This window comes from Hyla sarda, chromosome 1 (assembly GCF_029499605.1).
Source record: "Hyla sarda isolate aHylSar1 chromosome 1, aHylSar1.hap1, whole genome shotgun sequence".
Taxonomy (NCBI): domain Eukaryota; kingdom Metazoa; phylum Chordata; class Amphibia; order Anura; family Hylidae; genus Hyla; species Hyla sarda.
Genome location: NC_079189.1, coordinates 54,601,920 through 54,621,613, shown reverse-complemented (window position 1 = coordinate 54,621,613; position 19,694 = coordinate 54,601,920). Strand labels below are relative to the sequence as shown.

The window sequence follows — 19,694 nt, the reverse complement described above, 5'->3', positions numbered from 1 at the left end:
ATAGGCTGAAGAACTTAAGTACATTTTAGTGCTATCAAAACCAGCACACATCGGCGTTCATCTTAAAGTCATTATTAAAATTCCAAAGCTGCTTACAATGTGCTTGTTCTGCCTTCGCAGCTCAGAATTAGAGGAGAACAGAATATATTCTCTTCAATAAAGAAATCCCTCAATCCAAAGTTTGTGTAACTTTCAGATGAACTATATAGAATTGGGGTTGTGCTCCCTTACATTATTAATGAGGAAATCTGAACTTAATTGGTAAGAATTTGAACAAATGTAACATCTTCTTCATGTATCCCCCAATATTAGACCACCACAGGTATCGGAATTTGGGTGCAATTCACAGTGAGAGTTGTGGTACCCAATGCCAATAATGTATGAAAAGAAAAAAAATTGAAATCAAGAATAATTTATTTTTTCTTTAAATGAAGCGATCCAACTAATTAATCTTTATTTTACTATTTTGTGGAGCAATACGTTTTATGACACCTAGAAACCTAAAGAATGGGGAACTAACTTCCTGGGCACAAAATCAATAGTTACCATTGGCTATGGCTTTTGAACCTGAAATCACTAGAATATAACATAATAAACCACTAAACAGAAGGCCCCCTTATTATGTCCCTACACGCTTACACGCAATATATCCATCAGTTGCCCCTGAATGCTTTAGGGGTTGTCTAGTCCCAGGAACAATGGGTCACATCTGGTGGCAGTGTCCTAGGGTTACCGCCCTCTGGAGGTCCATAGTTGAAGTGATACGCTCCATATTACATATACGTTGGCCTTTGAACCCCACAACTTGTCTGCTGGGGGATAGACCATCACATGTTAGATTTGCCCCTTTTAAATTGGCCCAATTTATAATGCTAGCCACTAGAATTCATATTGCCTCCAGATGGCGGTCTCCCCTGCTCTCCTTCTCCGCTGTAATGGATAGGGTAAACTCCATAATGCTTTCAGAAAAAATGGCCGCGGTGAGAGAGGATAGACTGGACCTGTTCTACAAAATATGGCAACCATGGCTAGACTCCCCCCATATCATTCTATTTACGTTTGTAGTCTATACGACTTCCCCTATGCTACTATGGGTCCTACTTACCCAGACGTATACTGTGGACAGTGATAACTTTAGATGCTTGCCATATGATAAGAGCTCTATTGTACTCTGGTTCCCTTCATACCCCTTTATATTGGTGTAACCATGCCCTTTCCCCTTGTTTTTTATTCCTTGTTGGATTTTTCTGTACATCTTTTTATATATACTGTTGTCACACTTGATAGTATCCTGTACAGGATTACGCATTGAGAAGCTTGTACCTTGTTTCTTATGTCTCAATAAAATATTTTGTTGGATACTAAACAGAAGGCCCCAAGGGGCACCAAGCCATTTGTCAACACAAATATTATGATGATAAACCAATGAACTTTGGGTTGAACCGAAACACAGAAAACAAGGCAGGATCGAACAAAGCCTTTGAAAGCCACGACTGTCACAGAGGTATCAAACCATTTGAGGTTGTTAATAGTGTTGAGCGGCATAGGCCATATTCGAATTCGCGAATATTCGCGAATATATGGATGAATATTCGTCATATATTCGCGAATATTCACAATATTCTCGTTTTATTTTCGCATATGCGAACATTCGCGTATGTGAAAATAACATATGCGAAAATAAGCATATACAAAATTATCATAAGAAAAATTTTGCATATGCGAAAATTAGCATATGCTAATTTTCGCATATGCGAAATTCGCACACCAGTCTCACACAGTAGTATTAGAGCCTTCTTTACATCACACAAGCTGGAAGCAGAGAGGGGTGATCACTGTGATGTGTACTGTGAAAAATAAAATAAATTAAAAAAAATAATAATAATAATATTCGTAATTACGAATATATAGCGCTATATTCACCAATATTCGCGAATTCGCAAATATGCGATATTCGCGAATAAAATTCGTATTGCGAATATTCGCGAGCAACACTAGTTGTTAAGTTCAGAAAACCCATTTTTAAATTCCCTATTAAAGAATTAGAGGGGGTTGGATCTAACTTGTCCTATATATTAGAAACAGCTCAATCTTTTCAATGGGCACTTTATAAAAAAATTAACACAGCTGATCACTGGAGATCCTAGCAAGTTTATAGCTAATTGTTAGGGTATCCTTCTAAAAAGTAGGGATTGTGCAAAGTGGAGGGCCCATTTTGACCATTGGGCATGGTACTCTAAATCTAACCAAGCTAAGGATGGAACGCTGTACGATGCGAACTGGAACCATCCCACTGTACTCTATGGAATTAGGGCCTGGAAAAACGAAATTCTAGAGAAAGGACACTGAAGCTCTGAAGCTGTATTCAGTTGTATATAGTGATTCAGGGGAACTTTTTATTTTGGAATAGTCCTCCACCTTAGTGTTAAAGATTAGTTTTGAGCACGAATATTCGAATAGCGAATTTTATTTGCGAATATCGGCGCTTCGCAATTTTGCGAATATTTAGAATAACGAGAATTATATTCCTTATGACAGATACAGTGGTCCCTCAACATACGATGGTAATCCGTTCCAAATGGACCATCGTTTGTTGAAACCATCGTATGTTGAGGGATCCGTGCAATGTAAAGTATAGGACAGTGGTCTACAACCTGCGGACCTCCAGATGTTGCAAAACTACAACACCCAGCATGCTGGGAGTTGTAGTTTTGCAACATTTGGAGGTCTGTAGGTTGTAGATCACTGGTATTGGAGGTTATACTCACGTGTCCCCGCCGCTCCGGACCGTCACCGCTCGTCACCGCTGCCCTGGATGTCGCCTTCCATCTCTGTCGCCGCGTCCCCGGGTGTCCCCGACGCTCCGGCAAGGCCTCTGCTTCACCGGCATCCTCGCTCTCCGTCACCGCCATCACCTCACTATGCACGCCGCTCCTATTGGATGACGGGGCGGCGTGCGCAGCGACGTGATAACGACGATGGAGAGCGCCGACGATGCAGGGGATCCTGGAGAGGACGCTCCGGAGCCCCGAGGACAGGTAAGTGATCGTCAGAGGACCACACGGGGCACCGTAAACGGCTATCCGGTGGCAGCTGAAGCAGTCTGCGCTGCCGGATAGCCGTTTATGCGATGGCCCCGACATACAAAAGCATCGTATGTTGATGCTGCCTTCAACATGCGATGGCCTCTGAGAGACCATTGTATGTTGAAATGATCGTATGTCGGGGCCATCGTAGGTCGGGGGGGTTACTGTATTCTTTTTTTTTCACAGTATTTTATGCAAATTTTATTACGAATTTCACATGGGAAAAAAAGGGAACGAATATGCGAAATTCGCGAATGTAGGATGAATATTCATCCAAATGTTCCCGAAATATCGTGAAAGATATAATCGTGCATGCGCATTTTGCTAATTTTATTCTGAGTTTCACATGGAAACAAAGTGAACGAATATGCGAAATTTGCGAATATAGGAGGAATATTCATCCAAATGTTCCCGAAATATCACGAATTCGAATATGGCCTATGCCGCTCATCACTATTAAAGATCTGCCAAAGTTTTTCAACATGGGCTACGGTTTTTTAACTACAGCCTAAACTACCAAACACGGGGGACTGGAGACTTTTCCCAGCTTTTCCATAAGTTCCAGTAAAGTTTTTTTCTTTTGGAAAATCGGGCCAAACGTCTACAAATCAACATCACTATTTCCTTTATTTTTGTATTTTATTTTTGCTCCAGACGTCCTCATATCTTTGGAGTCTTGCCTGCCAATAACATATTCTCCATTAGCTAAATCCACATCTGGTCTTTGCAACTCTCCCCCACACAAGAAAACACACACAGCGGTGCTGGAAGGCCGCGTGTATAATACGGCCAAGTCAGGAATGGAATATGTCAAACATTCAACTGAATGATCTGTGTTCTTCACTAGGAAGCCATTAATCATTTCCAAAGAGGCATAGATCTGTTGTGATTGGTTATTGGCCTCCGAAATAATGCGGCGGAGGTTTTTTATTAGTTAATAATGGTAAAAAATCGGCTGCTAAAGTATTAATATTTCATGGAAATTGCTATGCAAGCTGACCTAATTGCTTTCTAGAGGACACTGAATTAGGAAACCTTTTAACCACAGCAGCCACGCATGGTAAGCTTTAATATTATCCTGAGCAATTAAATATATATGTCCGATTAATCAAGTGAAATCTAGCAAGGATAGTACATATATATTATAAATATCTCCATATATATCTTCTCTTTAATTGGATAATAAATGCTTCATTTCCTTTCTTGATTGATATTTCATTACCCGTTGATATCCCGTATATTCCCTGTACATCAAGACTTCAAAAAGTCTATAAAGCTAAAAGGAGATGTCCTCATTGGACAAACACTTTTTGGCAGAAGAGTCCCTCTGTGAGTGGTACCCTAAATAACGCTGAAACCTGGCCTCAAGTATTTAAGTGCTTTATTTCACTGCAGTGCCACCGCAGGGGAATTTATGAATTACACAGCTAAAGGGGTACTCCGCCCCTAAACATGTTAAGATGTTTGAACACGGGGTCTAGCCACTGGGACCCCCCCGTGATCTCTGGACTAGCAAAGCGGCATTGTGAACATGGAAGCTTGGAGCGGTTAGTACATAGTCATGTGGTGTCCCGGTACCGTATTTCATACGTTACCTTTATAGAGGTCCCCATAGCCAGAGTCCCTAGGAACGTCAGGGTCCCTCTCCTATATAGTTATCCCCTTGTCACCCCCCAGTTAGTCTATGACTGAATAGAAGTTCTTATAAATATAAGTATAAATATTTGTATATTTAATTGCCTACCTGTTCAGCATAGCAGGACCTGCGGGTCACGTGATTAGGTTAGAACTCTATGGTTTTGCTACAGGACCTTTGGAGGTTCCCGTGACATGTTCACCCACAATGCAATGTAATGGTGAGTGACAGTTGTTATGGACCAATTCAAAACGGCCGGCCCCTGCCCATATAAGGGACCTGCGCCATCTTGATCGCTCTCTTGGGTTGCTGACTCTGGAAGAGGTAGGACCTCCGCAGCTTACAAGACGATTTACTAGGCCAAAGCCTTGCGGCCTCGGCCTCTAACATAGCGGATAGACTAAGCAATTCCCCGCTACTCATCGCAAGACCACTGGACCAAAACACACCCTTAAATCCAGCGGACCTATGCTACAAAATCCCTAAGAAGCTAAATTGAGCTTATCTGATCCCAACCGACTGTCAATCGCTGCTCAGCTATATCTATAGAGACTCTGTTATCTGGACTGTTATTATTGCTACATGTACAGAAATTCTTCAGTAAAAGTTCCTGCAAGTTTTCAGTTAACAGTGGTTGTGGACATTCATTTATTTCTGCATCACCTATTGCTCTTGTGAAGGGTGGCAATAGGCCTATCAAGATTACAGAATTTAACCCTCACCCTGGCGTCACGAGTGACAAGGGTTAACATTGCCCTTTACTATTCTGAACAGCAACACCCTAACTACCCTACACCCCACAAGGCTTTATCCCCCAACGCTACCACAGTCCCATAGACATGAAAGGAGGGGGCATGACGGCTTTGGTGGTCCGTCATCTGGCACAGAGCGGAGTTCGAATGACTGGGGTGCCGCATCGGATGACTGGGGTGCCTTTGGATAGGGGATAAGATGTTTAGAAACAGTGTAATGTTGAAATCAGTTGCCTGTCCATGCAATGTATGGGCATGTAAGGTCCTCCAGAGCAAGAGAAGCTCTTTATAGTCACGGTTCACTGTGGCTAATAGATGAGAGTTCTACATAATATACTCCCCTTTATTAATTCATAAATAAATAATGCATACAAAAAAGGTCGTATTAACCAGACAACCTCTTAATCCCTTTCACTGCTAAGAAAATATGTAACACGTCATGACTTTCAATGCTAGCTAAAATATATGCAATTAAGCTTAGATCTTCTATCGTATCAAAGTCACTTACCTTTCAGATGATTAAAGTTTTATTTTATTTGCGCTATTCAGGACATTTATAGCCCTTATTGTAAATGCAGTGACCCCTCGACCTACGATGGCCCCAATATACGATCATTTCAACATACGATGGCCTATCAGAGGCCATCGCATGTTGAAGGCCGCATCAACATACGATGCTTTTTTATGCCGGTTCAATCGCATAAACGGCTATCCAGCAGCGAAGACTGCTTCAGCTGCCACAGGATAGCCGTTTACTGTGCCCCGTGTGGTGCGCTGATGATCACTTACCTGTCCTCGGGGCTCCGGAGCTCCTCTTCGGGATCCTCTGCATCGTCGGCGCTCTCCATCGTCGTCATCACGTCACTGTGCACGCCGTCCTGTTATCCAATAGGAGCAGCGTGCGTAGTGACGTGATGGCGGCGACGGAGAGCGAGGATGCCGGGGAAGCAGAGGCCTTGCTGGAGCGTCGTGGGACAACCCGGAGACACGGCGACAGTGATGGAGGGCGACATCCAGGGCAGCGGTGACGAGCGCTGACGGTCCGGAGCAGCGGGGACAGGTGAGTACAACTTCCAATGCCAGTGGTCTTCAACCTGCGGACCTCCAGATGTTACATAGTTACATAGTTACATAGTTAGTATGGTTGAAAAAAGACATACGTCCATCAAGTTCAACCAGGGGATTGAAGGGAAGGATGTAAGGGGATAAGGGAAAGGGATGTAGTTCTATAATTCTGCATAAGCATTAATGTTATTTTGTTCCAGGAATGTATCTAACCCTGCTTTAAAGCTGTTAATTGTTCCTGCTGTGACCAGTTCCTGAGGTAGACCGTTCCATAAATTCACAGTCCTCACGGTAAAGAAGGCGTGCCGCCCCTTTAGACTAAACCTTTTCTTCTCCAGACGGAGGGAGTGCCCCCTCGTCCTTTGGGGGGGTTTAACCTGGAACAGTTTTTCTCCATATTTTTTGTATGGGCCATTTATATACTTATATACGTTTATCATATCCCCCCTTAAACGTCTCTTCTCAAGACTAAACAATTGTAACTCCTTTAATGTTGCAAAACTACAACTCCCAGCATGCCAGGACAGCCGTTGGCTGTCCGGGCATGCTGGGTGTTGTAGTTTTGCAACATCTGGAGGTCCGCAGGTTGTAGACAACTGTCCTATACTTTACATTGCACGGATCCCTCAACATATGATGTTTTCAACAAACGATGGTCCATTTGGAACGGATTACCATCAAATGTTGAGGGACCACTGTACCATAAGGAAGAAAGACCATAGACTGTCACTGTGATCTCTCCCCATGCACAGTCTCTAGTGGCCCCCCCAGAGCAGTAGCATGGAGTGGGGAGATTTCCCTGGGCCTGAAATTTTTACGGGTGCAACATTTTGTGTCCCTAAAATTTTTATGTGAATGTCAATTCATACAATGTATGCATCATGACTCAGTACTGTACAGGAGCAGGGAGTCCAGGGGTAAACAGGAATCCCAGTTCCTGTATGTACATTCCATGGCACACAATGCCAATAGCGTAGCATGCTATGTAATGTATGTACCGAAGCAGGGACTCCAGTACTGTCCATACACCCCACTCCTGCACTGTATAACGTTGCAGGCTTCCACTTCAGGTTGCTCGCATTGAGGTCAGTTCATAGTGGGTAAAGTAACATAGTAACAAAGTCCATCAAGTTCAACCTATATCCCTAATGAGTCCCTACTGAGTTGATCCAGAGGAAGGCAAAAAACCCTCATACTAGAGGTAAAAATTCCTTCCCGACTCCAAATATGGCATCAGAATAAATCCCTGGATCAACGTTCTGTCCCTATAAATCTAAAATCCATAACCTGTAATGTTATTACTCTCCAGAAATGTATCCAGACCCCATTTGAACTCTTTTACAGAGTTCACCATGACCACCTCCTCAGGCAGAGAATACCACAGTCTCACTGCTCTTACAGTAAAGAACCCCCCTCTGTTCTGGTGTAGAAACCTTCTTTCCTCTAAACGTAGAGGATGCCCCCTTGTTATACTGTAGATACAGTCCTGGGTATAAATGGATCATGGGACTGTAGCAGCCTGCCAAGCTGCCAGCTGTCAAGAGCGGAGGAGAAAGAGAGCCCGAGCAGAGGAAAAGTGAGTGGAGAGGACCAAATGGAGGAAATTATCTACCTACCAGACCAGGGAGATACAGGACATTGTGATATCACCCTTCTTATTAACCCCTTAAGGACTCAGCCCATTTTGGCCTTAAGGACTCAGACAATTTAATTTTTATGTTTTCATTTTTTCCTCCTCGCCTTCTAAAAATCATAACTCTTTTATATTTTCATCCACAGACTGGTATGAGGGCTTGTTTTTTGCGCAACCAATTGTCCTTTGTAATGACATCACTCATTATATCATAAAATGTATGGCGCAACCAAAAAACACTATTTTTGTGGGGAAATTAAAACGAAAAACGCAATTTTGCTAATTTTGGAAGGTTTCGTTTTCACGCCGTACTATTTATGGTAAAAATGACATGTGTTCTTTATTCTGAGGGTCAATACGATAAAAATGATACCCATTATTACATACTTTTATATTATTGTTGCGCTTAAAAAAAATCACAAACTTTTTAACCAAATTAGTACGTTTATAATCCCTTTATTTTGATGACCTCTAACTTTTTTATTTTTCCGTATAAGCGGCGGTATGGGGGCTCATTTTTTGTGCCATGATCTGTACTTTTTTTTGATACCACATTTGCATATAAAAAACTTTTAATTATTTTTTTATAATTTTTTTTTAATAAAATGTATTAAAAAAGTAGGAATTTTGGACTTTTTTTTTTTTCGTTCACGCCGTTCACCGTACGGGATCATTAACATTTTATTTTAATAGTTCGGACATTTACGCATGGGGCAATACCAAATATGTCTATAAAAAAAAATTACGCTTTTTGGGGGTAAAATAGGAAAAAACTGACGTTTTACTTTTTTATTGGGGGAGGGGATTTTTCACTTTTTTTTTACTTTTACTTTTACATTTTTTTACATTTTTTTTTTTACACTTGAAGAGTCCCCATAGGGGACTATTCATAGCAATACCATGATTGCTAATACTGATCTGTTCTATGTATAGGACATAGAACAGATCAGTATTATCGGTCATCTTCTGCTCTGGTCTGCTCGATCACAGACCAGAGCAGGAGACGCTGGGAGCCGGACGGAGGAAGGTGAGGGGACCTCCGTGCGGCGTTATGAATGATCGGATCCCCGCAGCAGCGCTGCGGGTGATCCGATCATTCATTCAAATCGCGCACTGCCGCAGATGCCGGGATCTGTATTGATCCCGGCACCTGAGGGGTTAATGGCGGACGCCCGCGAAATCGCGGGCATCGGCCATTGCCGGCGGGTCCCTGGCTGCGATCAGCAGCCGGGAACAGCCACGCATGACACGGGCATCGCTCCGATGCCCGCGGTTATGCACAGGACGTAAATGTACGTCCTGGTGCGTTAAGTACCACCTCACCAGGACGTACATTTACGTCCTGCGTCCTTAAGGGGTTAAGCACAGCCTTCATCCTATCCCGTGTACAGTATATAGTGACTTTAGAATGGAATACAGAAACTTTTTTCATTGTTTCACCCCTCCTTTACAAGTCACAGCCTCTAACTGTTATGTCACCCCATGAACTCCCTTCCAGTGACCTCAGAGAGATATACAGGAACTTCTCTTCATGTTATCACCCGTTTAACCAATCATAATTCGGTAATGTCATCTACCCCCTTGTACAGTCCATCAGTGAGGAATGCAGTAACTTTTCTTCACATTGTCACATTTTACCAATAAGAAAAATGATGTGCCCTTCAATTGGCCGGGTTGAGGGACGAGAATGTTTATTAGCATCTGGTTAATTTTCGTCTATTTGGTTTTGGTGAATGTGTGATAACATATACATTACATAGAAACATAGACATAAATGGAATGTATGAACTTTGCACAACTATTTTTTAGAAGGTGTTGTACATCTCGGGCTCTGCTTGGATCACACTTTGGCTACACTCTTGCCTTTTTTGCTTCCCTTTGATGCAAAATTCCATGATGGTGTCCATGACTAAAGAGTGCGGTGACATTTCAAATCACAGATGTCCCAGATGTCAGTCTGAGAATTGGTACTCCAAATCTTCAAAAAGTAAATGGTTTATTCACCCTTTATCTAGTGACAAGCAACATTTCAATCTCTTTGAAACTTGACAATGACTCTATTGAGGGGCTGAAACATTGCTTGTCATAAGAGGAAAGGTGGATAAAGGGGTGACCTTTTGAAGTTCTCGAGTGCTGACTCCTACTTTTGCTTTTTGGGTAGATTATGATTTTATTATTTTATATTTTTGTTTTTTATTTGTGTATGTCAAGTGTGAAAGTGGTTAAAGGGTTAAAGAAAAAAGTGTGGTAGGTGCCTCCATACTATGTTTATATACTATGTCAGACATGTACATATACAAGTCTACATTTCCCAAAAAAATTATCCACAGGCAGGAGCGTAGCTATAGAGGTAGCAGAGGTAGCAGTCACACCGGGGCCCTGGTGCCTAAGGGGACCCCAAAGCATGTCTTCCCCATAAGAGAGCAGTACAATTATTGGCATATGGGGCCTTGTTGCAGTTTTTGCATCGGGGCCCGAAGCTCCGCCTCTGTCCACAAGGTTCTATTGTATGCTAAAAGTGTGTCTTTCTGGCATGTTTGACTGGTTTATGTCTGGATACCTTTTGCCTGAAGGACCTCAAAGGAGTACTCTGATTTTGCAGAACGTATCCCCTATGCATAGGAAAGGGGATAAGTGTCTGATCGCAGGGATTCAGTGCTCATCTCTTCCCCTTGAGCCCTCCAGCCCACACCTTTCTGGATAAACTGGTCTCTGGAGTGAAGGCCTGATCTGCCAATCATTGGCCACAGCAGTGTCCCGCCTTAGCATACGATTGGCAGAGCGCGCCGTCACTCCTGAGACCAGTTCGCCTTGGATTGTAATGTAAGTCAGCAGCCAACAAAAAAACATACAGGTGAACATTTATATAGTGTACATCTGGCAGAAACATTTTTGACTGCACCTTTTTTTATGATTATATGTAATGTTGGGCACAATACATGATAATTGCTTGTTGATTTATTTCTTGTTTAATTCTTTCTTCAATATATACTGAAATGGTGGTCACACAGATGAATACATATAGTTACTAAGAAATCTTAAAGGGGTTCTCCGCCCCTAGACATCTTATCCCTTATCCAAAGGATAGGGTATAAGATGTCTGATCGTGGGGGGTCCCACCGCTGGGGACCCCAGCGATCTCCCTGCTGCACCCGGCATTCATTTAGAGTGTTGTGTGCAACGCCAGAGGCTCGTGATGTCACGGCCACACCCGCTCATGATGTCACGACCACGCCCCCTCAATGCAAGTCTATAGACTTGCATTGAGGGGGCATGGCCATGACATCAATAGCAACCGTAACATCACGGGCCTCTGCCCCGCATCGCCAGTCATCCGGCATGGAGTGACGTTCGCTCCGTGCATCGGATGTCTGGGGTGCCGCAGCCAAGATCGCGGAGGGTCCCCAGTGGCAGGACCCCCGCGATCAGACATCTTATGCCCTATCATTTGGATAGGGGATAAGATGTCTAATTGTGGAGTACCCCTTTAAGTAGATAACCCGTAGAGAGGGGCATGGATGGGCCCTATAAGATAAATAAACATAATTTCTATAAAGGTCTATGTACTGTATATAGAACCTGTAAAAAATAAAAATAACTAATACACCTTTGATGTAAATTGATGCTGGAAAAATAAAAATTGCATTTGTTTTCTAGGATTTACAAATCATCAGCACGGATGAAAACCAGGTGTTCATTGCCGTTCAAGAATGGTATCAAACAGACACCTACAACCTGTATCAGTCGGATCCACAAGGAGTCTATTACTCCATCATTCTGGAGAATGTGAGGAGCACTAAGCAACCAGAGGAAAACGTCCTGATAGATGTTCTAGAGGTGAGAAGAAATCCCTGCAATACGCGACATAAAAGCAGATGATAAAGTGTGATATTCCATCCATCTGTTAGATTAAGGATCAACTCACATGTGGTGTAATAGCTGAATATTATCTTTGCAGAAAGATCAGTTGTGGAAATGTCCGGTATGTCATCCTATGGGGTAAAAAAAAAAAAAATCTGTAATTGTGTAATTTTATGTATTGAAATCTTCAACAAAAATTTATAGTAAAAATGCCATAAAATCGACAACTGCAATCCTGCAGCAGACTAAGCAAGTCTTGAAAAAATACCCAAGCAGAATTTAATTTTTGATTTTTGGGTGTAGTTCTCCACTAGTTTTACTGTTTTTTGACCCTAACTTTGACATCTATGTCAGTTTGGTTACATGACCGAATGGAATATTTATCCTATTGAAGGGATGATATAGTAGATTAAATAGTCCCATGTTCATTTCCCTATTGGGCTTTCTGAATCAGGGCATTCAAACGCTTTTTGGTTGGTCCAATCCTATTTTCTACTGGGTAGAGCCTGTGCCCTTGACCAGAGATAACTGCGTTAGTGGTCACAAGGCCCTAATGGGAGGCCTTTTTTTTAAATTTGCTCTGGTTTCTACTCTCTTTTCTATATAAACCACTAATTCCTGGTGAGTAGATGGTGATCCGCCTAGCAGGGGCGATGCATTACAAATTGCATTTTGTGATCTGGAGGTTACATAAAAAGCTCATTGATTTCATTAGCTAGTAGGAAAATGAGGAGTCACTGACAATATCACTTGGACTTGAAGGGGTCTTAGGTCTTAACCATTGGGGATCCCTTGGGTTTTAGGACTTTAACCATGGGACCGTCCATAGGATTGGCCATTAATGTGAAATTAGCATGTGCCGGACTCCTGTACTCTATCTAATACTTGACTGAAGGGATGAAAACTGCAGGATCTTCATAGTTAACCAAGCACAGCGCCATACACTTTGGGGTAAACAATGACGATCAGTACCATTCAAATAAATGGAACTAAGCTGGTTTCAAGCACAACCACAAATGTGTGTGGCTAGGTAATGGAGAGGCTGCAATTTCTGCTCAGGGGCTGCTTCCCTTCAGTATCTGATCGGTGGTAGTCACCCCTACTGACCTATCCATCAATTTTGAATCTTCAATAAAAATATTCTAAAGAGAAAAAGTTAGGCCTGAGATTGTCCTTTAGCAGTGACCAAGATTATATCATGAAAATGTTGCTAAATCGATGAAGAGTAAACTTGCTTCACTGTAGTTACTCAGTATCTGGGATTACTTCTGCGCATGAAGTTTGCTGGTAAGGATCATGAAAGTATTTACTGAACATGCCAAAAAAAAGTTGTTACATAGTCAATACGGTTGAAATAAGACACATGTCCATCAAGTTTACTCAAGGAGGTGAAGAGATGGATGAAGATAATTCGGTGTGGGTGGATGAATTTCTACATATACATTAATGTTCATTTGTTCTAAGAATGTTACTACAATGTGGAGTACAACATTGCTTCTGCCTTTCATTTATTTGTATATCCAACAATGGAACAAATTCAGTTGTCTTCTGGGCCCCTGGGAATGTCTATATGTATTTTAGTACATTATTGTAGTACTCAAAACAGCTCCAATTGGATGTTTGCGTTTGGATCTCTCAACCTAGCTTTAGGAAACCCCAAACAAATGATTTTCTTACATTCAATAATATAATTTAATGTGACATAATGGATGAGCATCCGCAAAAGGAGAATGAGTAGATGTATCCAGTACAGATTTATTGGCCATTTGACCATCCTGGCGAACTTCTGAAGGTAAGTAAGTTCTACCTATCAGTTTCCGACTCATTTCTCTACTCTAGGTATCCAGAAGTCCTGGGTATGTTTATAAAGTGTTATTCTATAGTTATTGAATTCATTTCCTCTCTTCTGATACCTGAGCTGCTGCTTCATCCACTTGTGGAGGTTGTAATAATATGAATACTACTGGTATAATAGAGGTCATATTAGCTCATGTCTGCTGGAGAGTTTTCTTACAGCCCTGCTGGTTTTGACTTTGACCTTGACCTGACTTGTTTATCTGTGTCCCTCAACCATCCCCATTGCTTTCTGACTTTGTCTGATGGTCTGTGTGTATGCAATTCCACATGTACCCAATCTTTTCAATTCCACATGTACCCAATCTTTGCTAGCCTGCTCTTTAATAAAGCTCAAGCTTGTGACCCACTTGTCCCCAATAGAGGTAACTCAGAGGGTCAAACTTTGACTAAAGCTTAGTCCTTACTAAGTTGACAATATTTCTAATGAAAATTAAAACCTTGTTAGACAACACCTGGTGCTTACCCATAATGTGGACCCTTGATCAGGCATTTGATCGAACCAGGAAGTGGATAATGTGCTTTATCAACCTTAAAGGGGTACTTCGCCGCTCAGCGTTTGTAACAAAATGTTCCAAATGCTTCGAGCCAGCGCCGGGAGCTCATGAAGTCATGCCCCGCCCCCTCAATGCAAGTCTATGGGAGGGGGCGTGGCATTGAGGGGGTGGGGCGTGATGTCATGAGGGGCCGGGGCTATTACATCACGAGCTCCCGGCGCCAGCTCTAAACATTCGGAACATTTTTTTCCAAACGCTGAGCAGCGGAGTATCCCTTTAAGCCCCACAAGGAGATTTTCTCACAGGGAATCCCCAGGTTGCCATAACCAGAACAGTGACAGTGTACTTTAGCAGTAATTGATCCTTAAATCTTTAGATATACAGCATCAGATATACCTTTGCACTCTGATAGAAACTAATGGAATCTATTGCCCAGGCACTGGAGTATGTGGGAGGGGCCCTTAAATAACTAATGTTGATGACATCATCATAGAAGCAGCCCAGGTAGAAGCACCCTAAAGCATAGCTGCTGTTTCCAGAAACTGGGTTTGGTATAGCAACAGAGAGTGAAAGAAAAGCACACAGAAAACAAAGCAAAGTTAAAGTGCACCCTGAACAGCTAAGCGGGGTCTGTAGACCTGGGGGGCACCCTTGTCTATAGGAAAGAGGTGAACTGTAATAAGGGACATGATGGGAAGTGAGCAGGACACTTAGTGGTCTAGCTATAGTTCTATAGATTATTTTACAAGATCTGGAATAGAGCTATTGTCAAATCCCATTACGTTCATTACTGTTTATGCAAATAGTGCTAACCCACTAGGAGGCGCCATCTATTAAAAAGTATATGCCTCTGTATTGTCTAGTTATTGTTGCAGGAAATAACTTCTTGTAATTCTGTATTATTCATGATAGGAAATCTTTGTGAACTTTGTTTCACATGGTAGAATAATGTAAGGTAAATAGGCCTTTGTCTACAGAAAGGGATTAAACAGCTGTTTGGCCATTTGTACAAATTCACTCAGCTTGGATTACTGCTTTGCCAAACAACTTTATAAAATAACTCTGCAGTAAAAAAGGATTATAATGTGCATCTGTGCATGGAAGCCCTCCCACAATAGACGTGCGTATTGATCTTGCAGCATGTGATCCTGGTTATGAGAAGTGCTCGTATTAAAATTAATGATCCGCGCTGCAAAGAAAAACAGCGAATCTGCAAAGAGCCGGCGCCGAGTAAGAGAAGATAAACTCTGAACATTGTCTTGTTTACATCAGTCACCGCCTCACACAAGGTATAAAGAAACGCAAACTGCTCCGAGCCAGATAATAACCAAGTCGTCTTCTTAGAAAAAGTTATACCTCCACCATCTTATATACTATCAAGGAGAACCCGGAATATACCAGGTGGGCCCATGTTATCATACACAAGACAGTAATTCAGTCTTACCCACTATAACTCATTCCAAAAATTAAGTAGGGCTCATTTACCTTACTATAGTGTGGTGCTGTATAACCTATACAGGATAGTAAGTAAGTGTCTCATCATGGGAGGTCCAAACGTGTGAGCCCCCGCCATCACCCAAACATTGTCTCTCACCTCTGGACACTGCATCTCCCCATAAGTGCTCCACCTTCCGAGAGGGTCTCCGTGTGCTGAACAGTGACGGCCCGCTCAGTGAATCATTAGCTGAGACATATGATATATGTATGTTCTGTGATAACTTGAAAACGCCTAATAGGGGTGGATACACAACCCTATTAAATTTGGCTAAAATTGGTCAAGCAGAAGAGGACGACTATCCCCTTCATACATTCTACATAGTACTTTGTAAGTACAGTATGTCCAAAACAATGCAGGGATTTGCGACTTTTTCATTCAACATTTTCCATTGCGTTCGTGTGCCACATTTGTGCACATGCACGTGACATCTCTCTTCAAAAACCCAAAATAGAGAAAAAGAGACACAGCCGCACATCCACAATTTGTATTTTGATCTACTTGCATCTCAGCATACAGTATATACTCGAGTATAAGCCGACCCGAGTATAAGCCGAGACCCCTAATTTCAACCCAAAATCCCAGGAAAAGTTATTGACTCGAGTATAAGCCTAGGGTGGGAAATACATCATCCCCCCCTGTCATCATCCAGACCCGTCATTAACATCCTCATCATCATCACCACCTGTCATCATCCAGACCCTCATCATCATCACCTGTCATCATCCCCTTGTCATCATCCCACACATCCCCCCTTCATCATCCCCTTGTCATCATCCCCACTCCCCTTCATCATCCCCTTGTCAGCATCCCCACCCCCCTTCATCATCCCCTTGTCATCATCCCCACCCCCCTTCATCATCCCCTTGTAATCATCCCACACACCCCCCTTCATCATCCCCTTGTCATCATCCCCACCCCCCTTCATCATCCCACACCCCCCCTTCATCATCCTTTTGTCATCATCCCACACCCCCCCCTTCATCATCCTCTTCTCATCATCCGCCCTCAGTGGTCTTCAACCTGCGGACCTCCAGAGGTTTCAAAACTACAACTCCCAGCAAGCCCGGGCAGCCATTAGCTGTCCGGGCTTGCTGGGAGTTGTAGTTTTGAAACCTCCGGAGGTCCGCAGGTTGAAGACCACTGCGGCCTTCGACATCCTCCAGCCCCCTCTCACCCCCTTTAGTTCTGTACAGTACTCACCTCCGCTTGGCGCTGGTCCGGTCCTGCAGCACTGTCCGGTGAGGAGGTCGTCCGGTGGGATAGTGGTTCCGGGCTGCTATCTTCACTGGGGGCGCCTCTTCTCCACGCTTCCGGCCCGGAATAGAGGCGTTGCCTTGACAATGATGCAGAAGTACGTTGGCAATGAACATACCTCTGTGTCGTTGTCAAGGCAACGTGACTATTCTGGGGCCGGGCCCGAAGCGCTTAGAAGAGGCCTCCCCGGTGAAGATAGCAGCCCGGAACCACTATCCCACCGGACCACCTCCTCTCCGGACAGTCCTGCAGCACCGGACCAGCGTCGAGCGGAGGTGAGTACTGTACAGAACTAAAGGGGGGTGAGAGGGGGCTGGATGATGTCGAAGGCCGCAGTGGTCTTCAACCTGCGGACCTCCGGAGGTTTCAAAACTACAACTCCCAGCAAGCCCGGATAGCCGATGGCTGCCCGGGCTTGCTGGGAGTTGTAGTTTTGAAACCTCTGGAGGTCCGCAGGTTGAATACCACTGCGGGTCGAGAGTTCACTCGAGTATAAGCCGAGGGGGGTGTTTTCAGCACGAAAAATCGTGCTGAAAAACTCGGCTTATACTCGAGTATACACGGTAAATCAAAACACTAACATGTTGTTAGTACAAATTTTGATCACTCGCCATGTCAAGGCCACCTATTTAGAGTGGGTCCCTAACCCAACATTGGCGGGCGGCGGCCACCACCACCGCAACACCATGCCCACAGGGGGAGCGACCCAGTGGCCAGGCAGCCCCACTGCTGCCCGACCAAGCCCCTGGCTCCAGACCACACTACCCCACAGACAAAGCATCACAGTAACAATGACCGCCGCAGTGCAACCACACCAATGTGAATACTTACCTAGTGCTCCCTGCCAGAAACCTTTATGCAGTCTCCTGCTGATTAAAAACTCCTGGGCCGAATGGGTGGAGCAGAGTGCTGGCTATGAAAGAGGGGACCGACTTCAACTGTAAAACAAAAATAGAGAAAAGGAAACACAGCCGCACATCCACAATTTGTATTTTGATCTACTTGCTTCTCAGCATAAATTAAAATACTAAGAGATTGTTAGTATACATTTTGATCATAAAGTACAAGCCCACTCGCCACGTCAAACCAACATATTGTTGCCACTGCATCCGCAAGCCCCATTTTTGCACATTTGAGCGACATCTCTCTTTGAGAACTGGCAAAATGGAAAACAGACATTTCATTATTCCATTTCTTGAAATGCGAACATCCAACAATGTTTATGAAAAAGTAAATCCCATGACAAGCTAAAGAATCTGAACATGAAGACGTGAACAAATGAGAAAACAAAATACCCTGAAAAGAGCTTGGAGACGAATGTCTTACCAACAACTAATGGCCAGTAATATTTGCATCCACTGTTCCTTCATGATCCTACGTGAAAAATAAATTGTCCATCATCTTTATTAAATCATAAATTTACAGTGGTTTTAGCACTAGCCCCATCCAGGCCTGATTACTGATCACCTAAATAGAACCCATGTGACATAGTAAAGTAGGCCAAAAAATCTAAAAAACAAGACATCATGCCACGATCCAAAAATGTTCAGGAACAGATGAGAAACAAAGACATTCACCAGTCTGTAAAGGGTTACAAAACAGTTTCAAAAGCTTTGGGTCTCCAGCGAATTATAGTGAGAGCCATTATCCACAAATTGAGAAAATTTGGAACAATGGTGAACCTTCCCAGGAGTGGCCAGCCAAACACAAGAACCTACAACAACATTTAAAGAGCTGCAGGCCCCACTTGCTTCAGTTAAAGGGGAACTCCACTGGAAAACGATTTTTTTCAAATAAACTGGTGCTAGAAGGTTAAACAGATTTGTAAATTACTTCTATTTAACCCATTAATAACAATTGACGTACATCTACTGACTGGCGTCCTGCACTCTTAGCGGCATGCTGCCTCCTTATCCTGCACCGATGTATTGAAAAATTGAAAAATAAAAGAAGTCACACAGCACATGGTGAGTGCCTTTGTTATACTTTGCACCACCTGACGTACATGTATGTCATAATGCGGGGGGATTTAATGCACCATAATATACATTTACGCCATGTACAGTACATGACGCGAGCACCCGTCTGGTGATCGCATTATGCACGGCAGGTCCCGGCTGCTGTCAGCAGCCATGGACCCACCGGTAATGGCGGACATCCACGATCGCGCTGATGTGCGCCATTAACCCCTCAGATGCCGTGATCAATACAGATCACGGCATCTGCAGCAATGTGGGCATTTAAATAGATGATCGGATCACCCGTGGGGCTGCCGCGAGGATACAATCATCCAACATGGCGGCCGGAGGTCCCCATATCTGCCTCCGGCTGTCTTTTGACATCACGGCCCTGCCCCCTTAATGCAAGTCTATGGGAGGGGGCGTGATGGCCACCACGCCCCCTTCCCATAGACTTGTATTGAGGGGGCGGGCCATGACATCACTAGGGGGCGGAGCCATGACGTAACGATGCACCGGCCCCTGTATCGCCTGTCATTACGCACAGAGCGTGCTCTGTGCAGCAATGATAGTGGGGTGCCCGCAGCGGAGATCCCGGGG

General features: G+C 43.5%; 1 protein-coding gene across 3 annotated transcripts in view; it reads left to right on the top strand.

Moving 5' to 3' along the window:
• The window catches only part of SORCS2 (sortilin related VPS10 domain containing receptor 2), a 1,056,376-nt gene that overhangs the window by 911,190 nt on the left and 125,492 nt on the right, over nt 1-19,694 (top strand). For all 3 annotated transcript variants that reach the window (XM_056555055.1, XM_056555056.1, XM_056555057.1), the window contains one exon: nt 11,830-12,009. In XM_056555055.1, the coding sequence (XP_056411030.1) occupies nt 11,830-12,009 (180 nt within the window). The remainder of the gene's footprint in view (nt 1-11,829; nt 12,010-19,694) is intronic.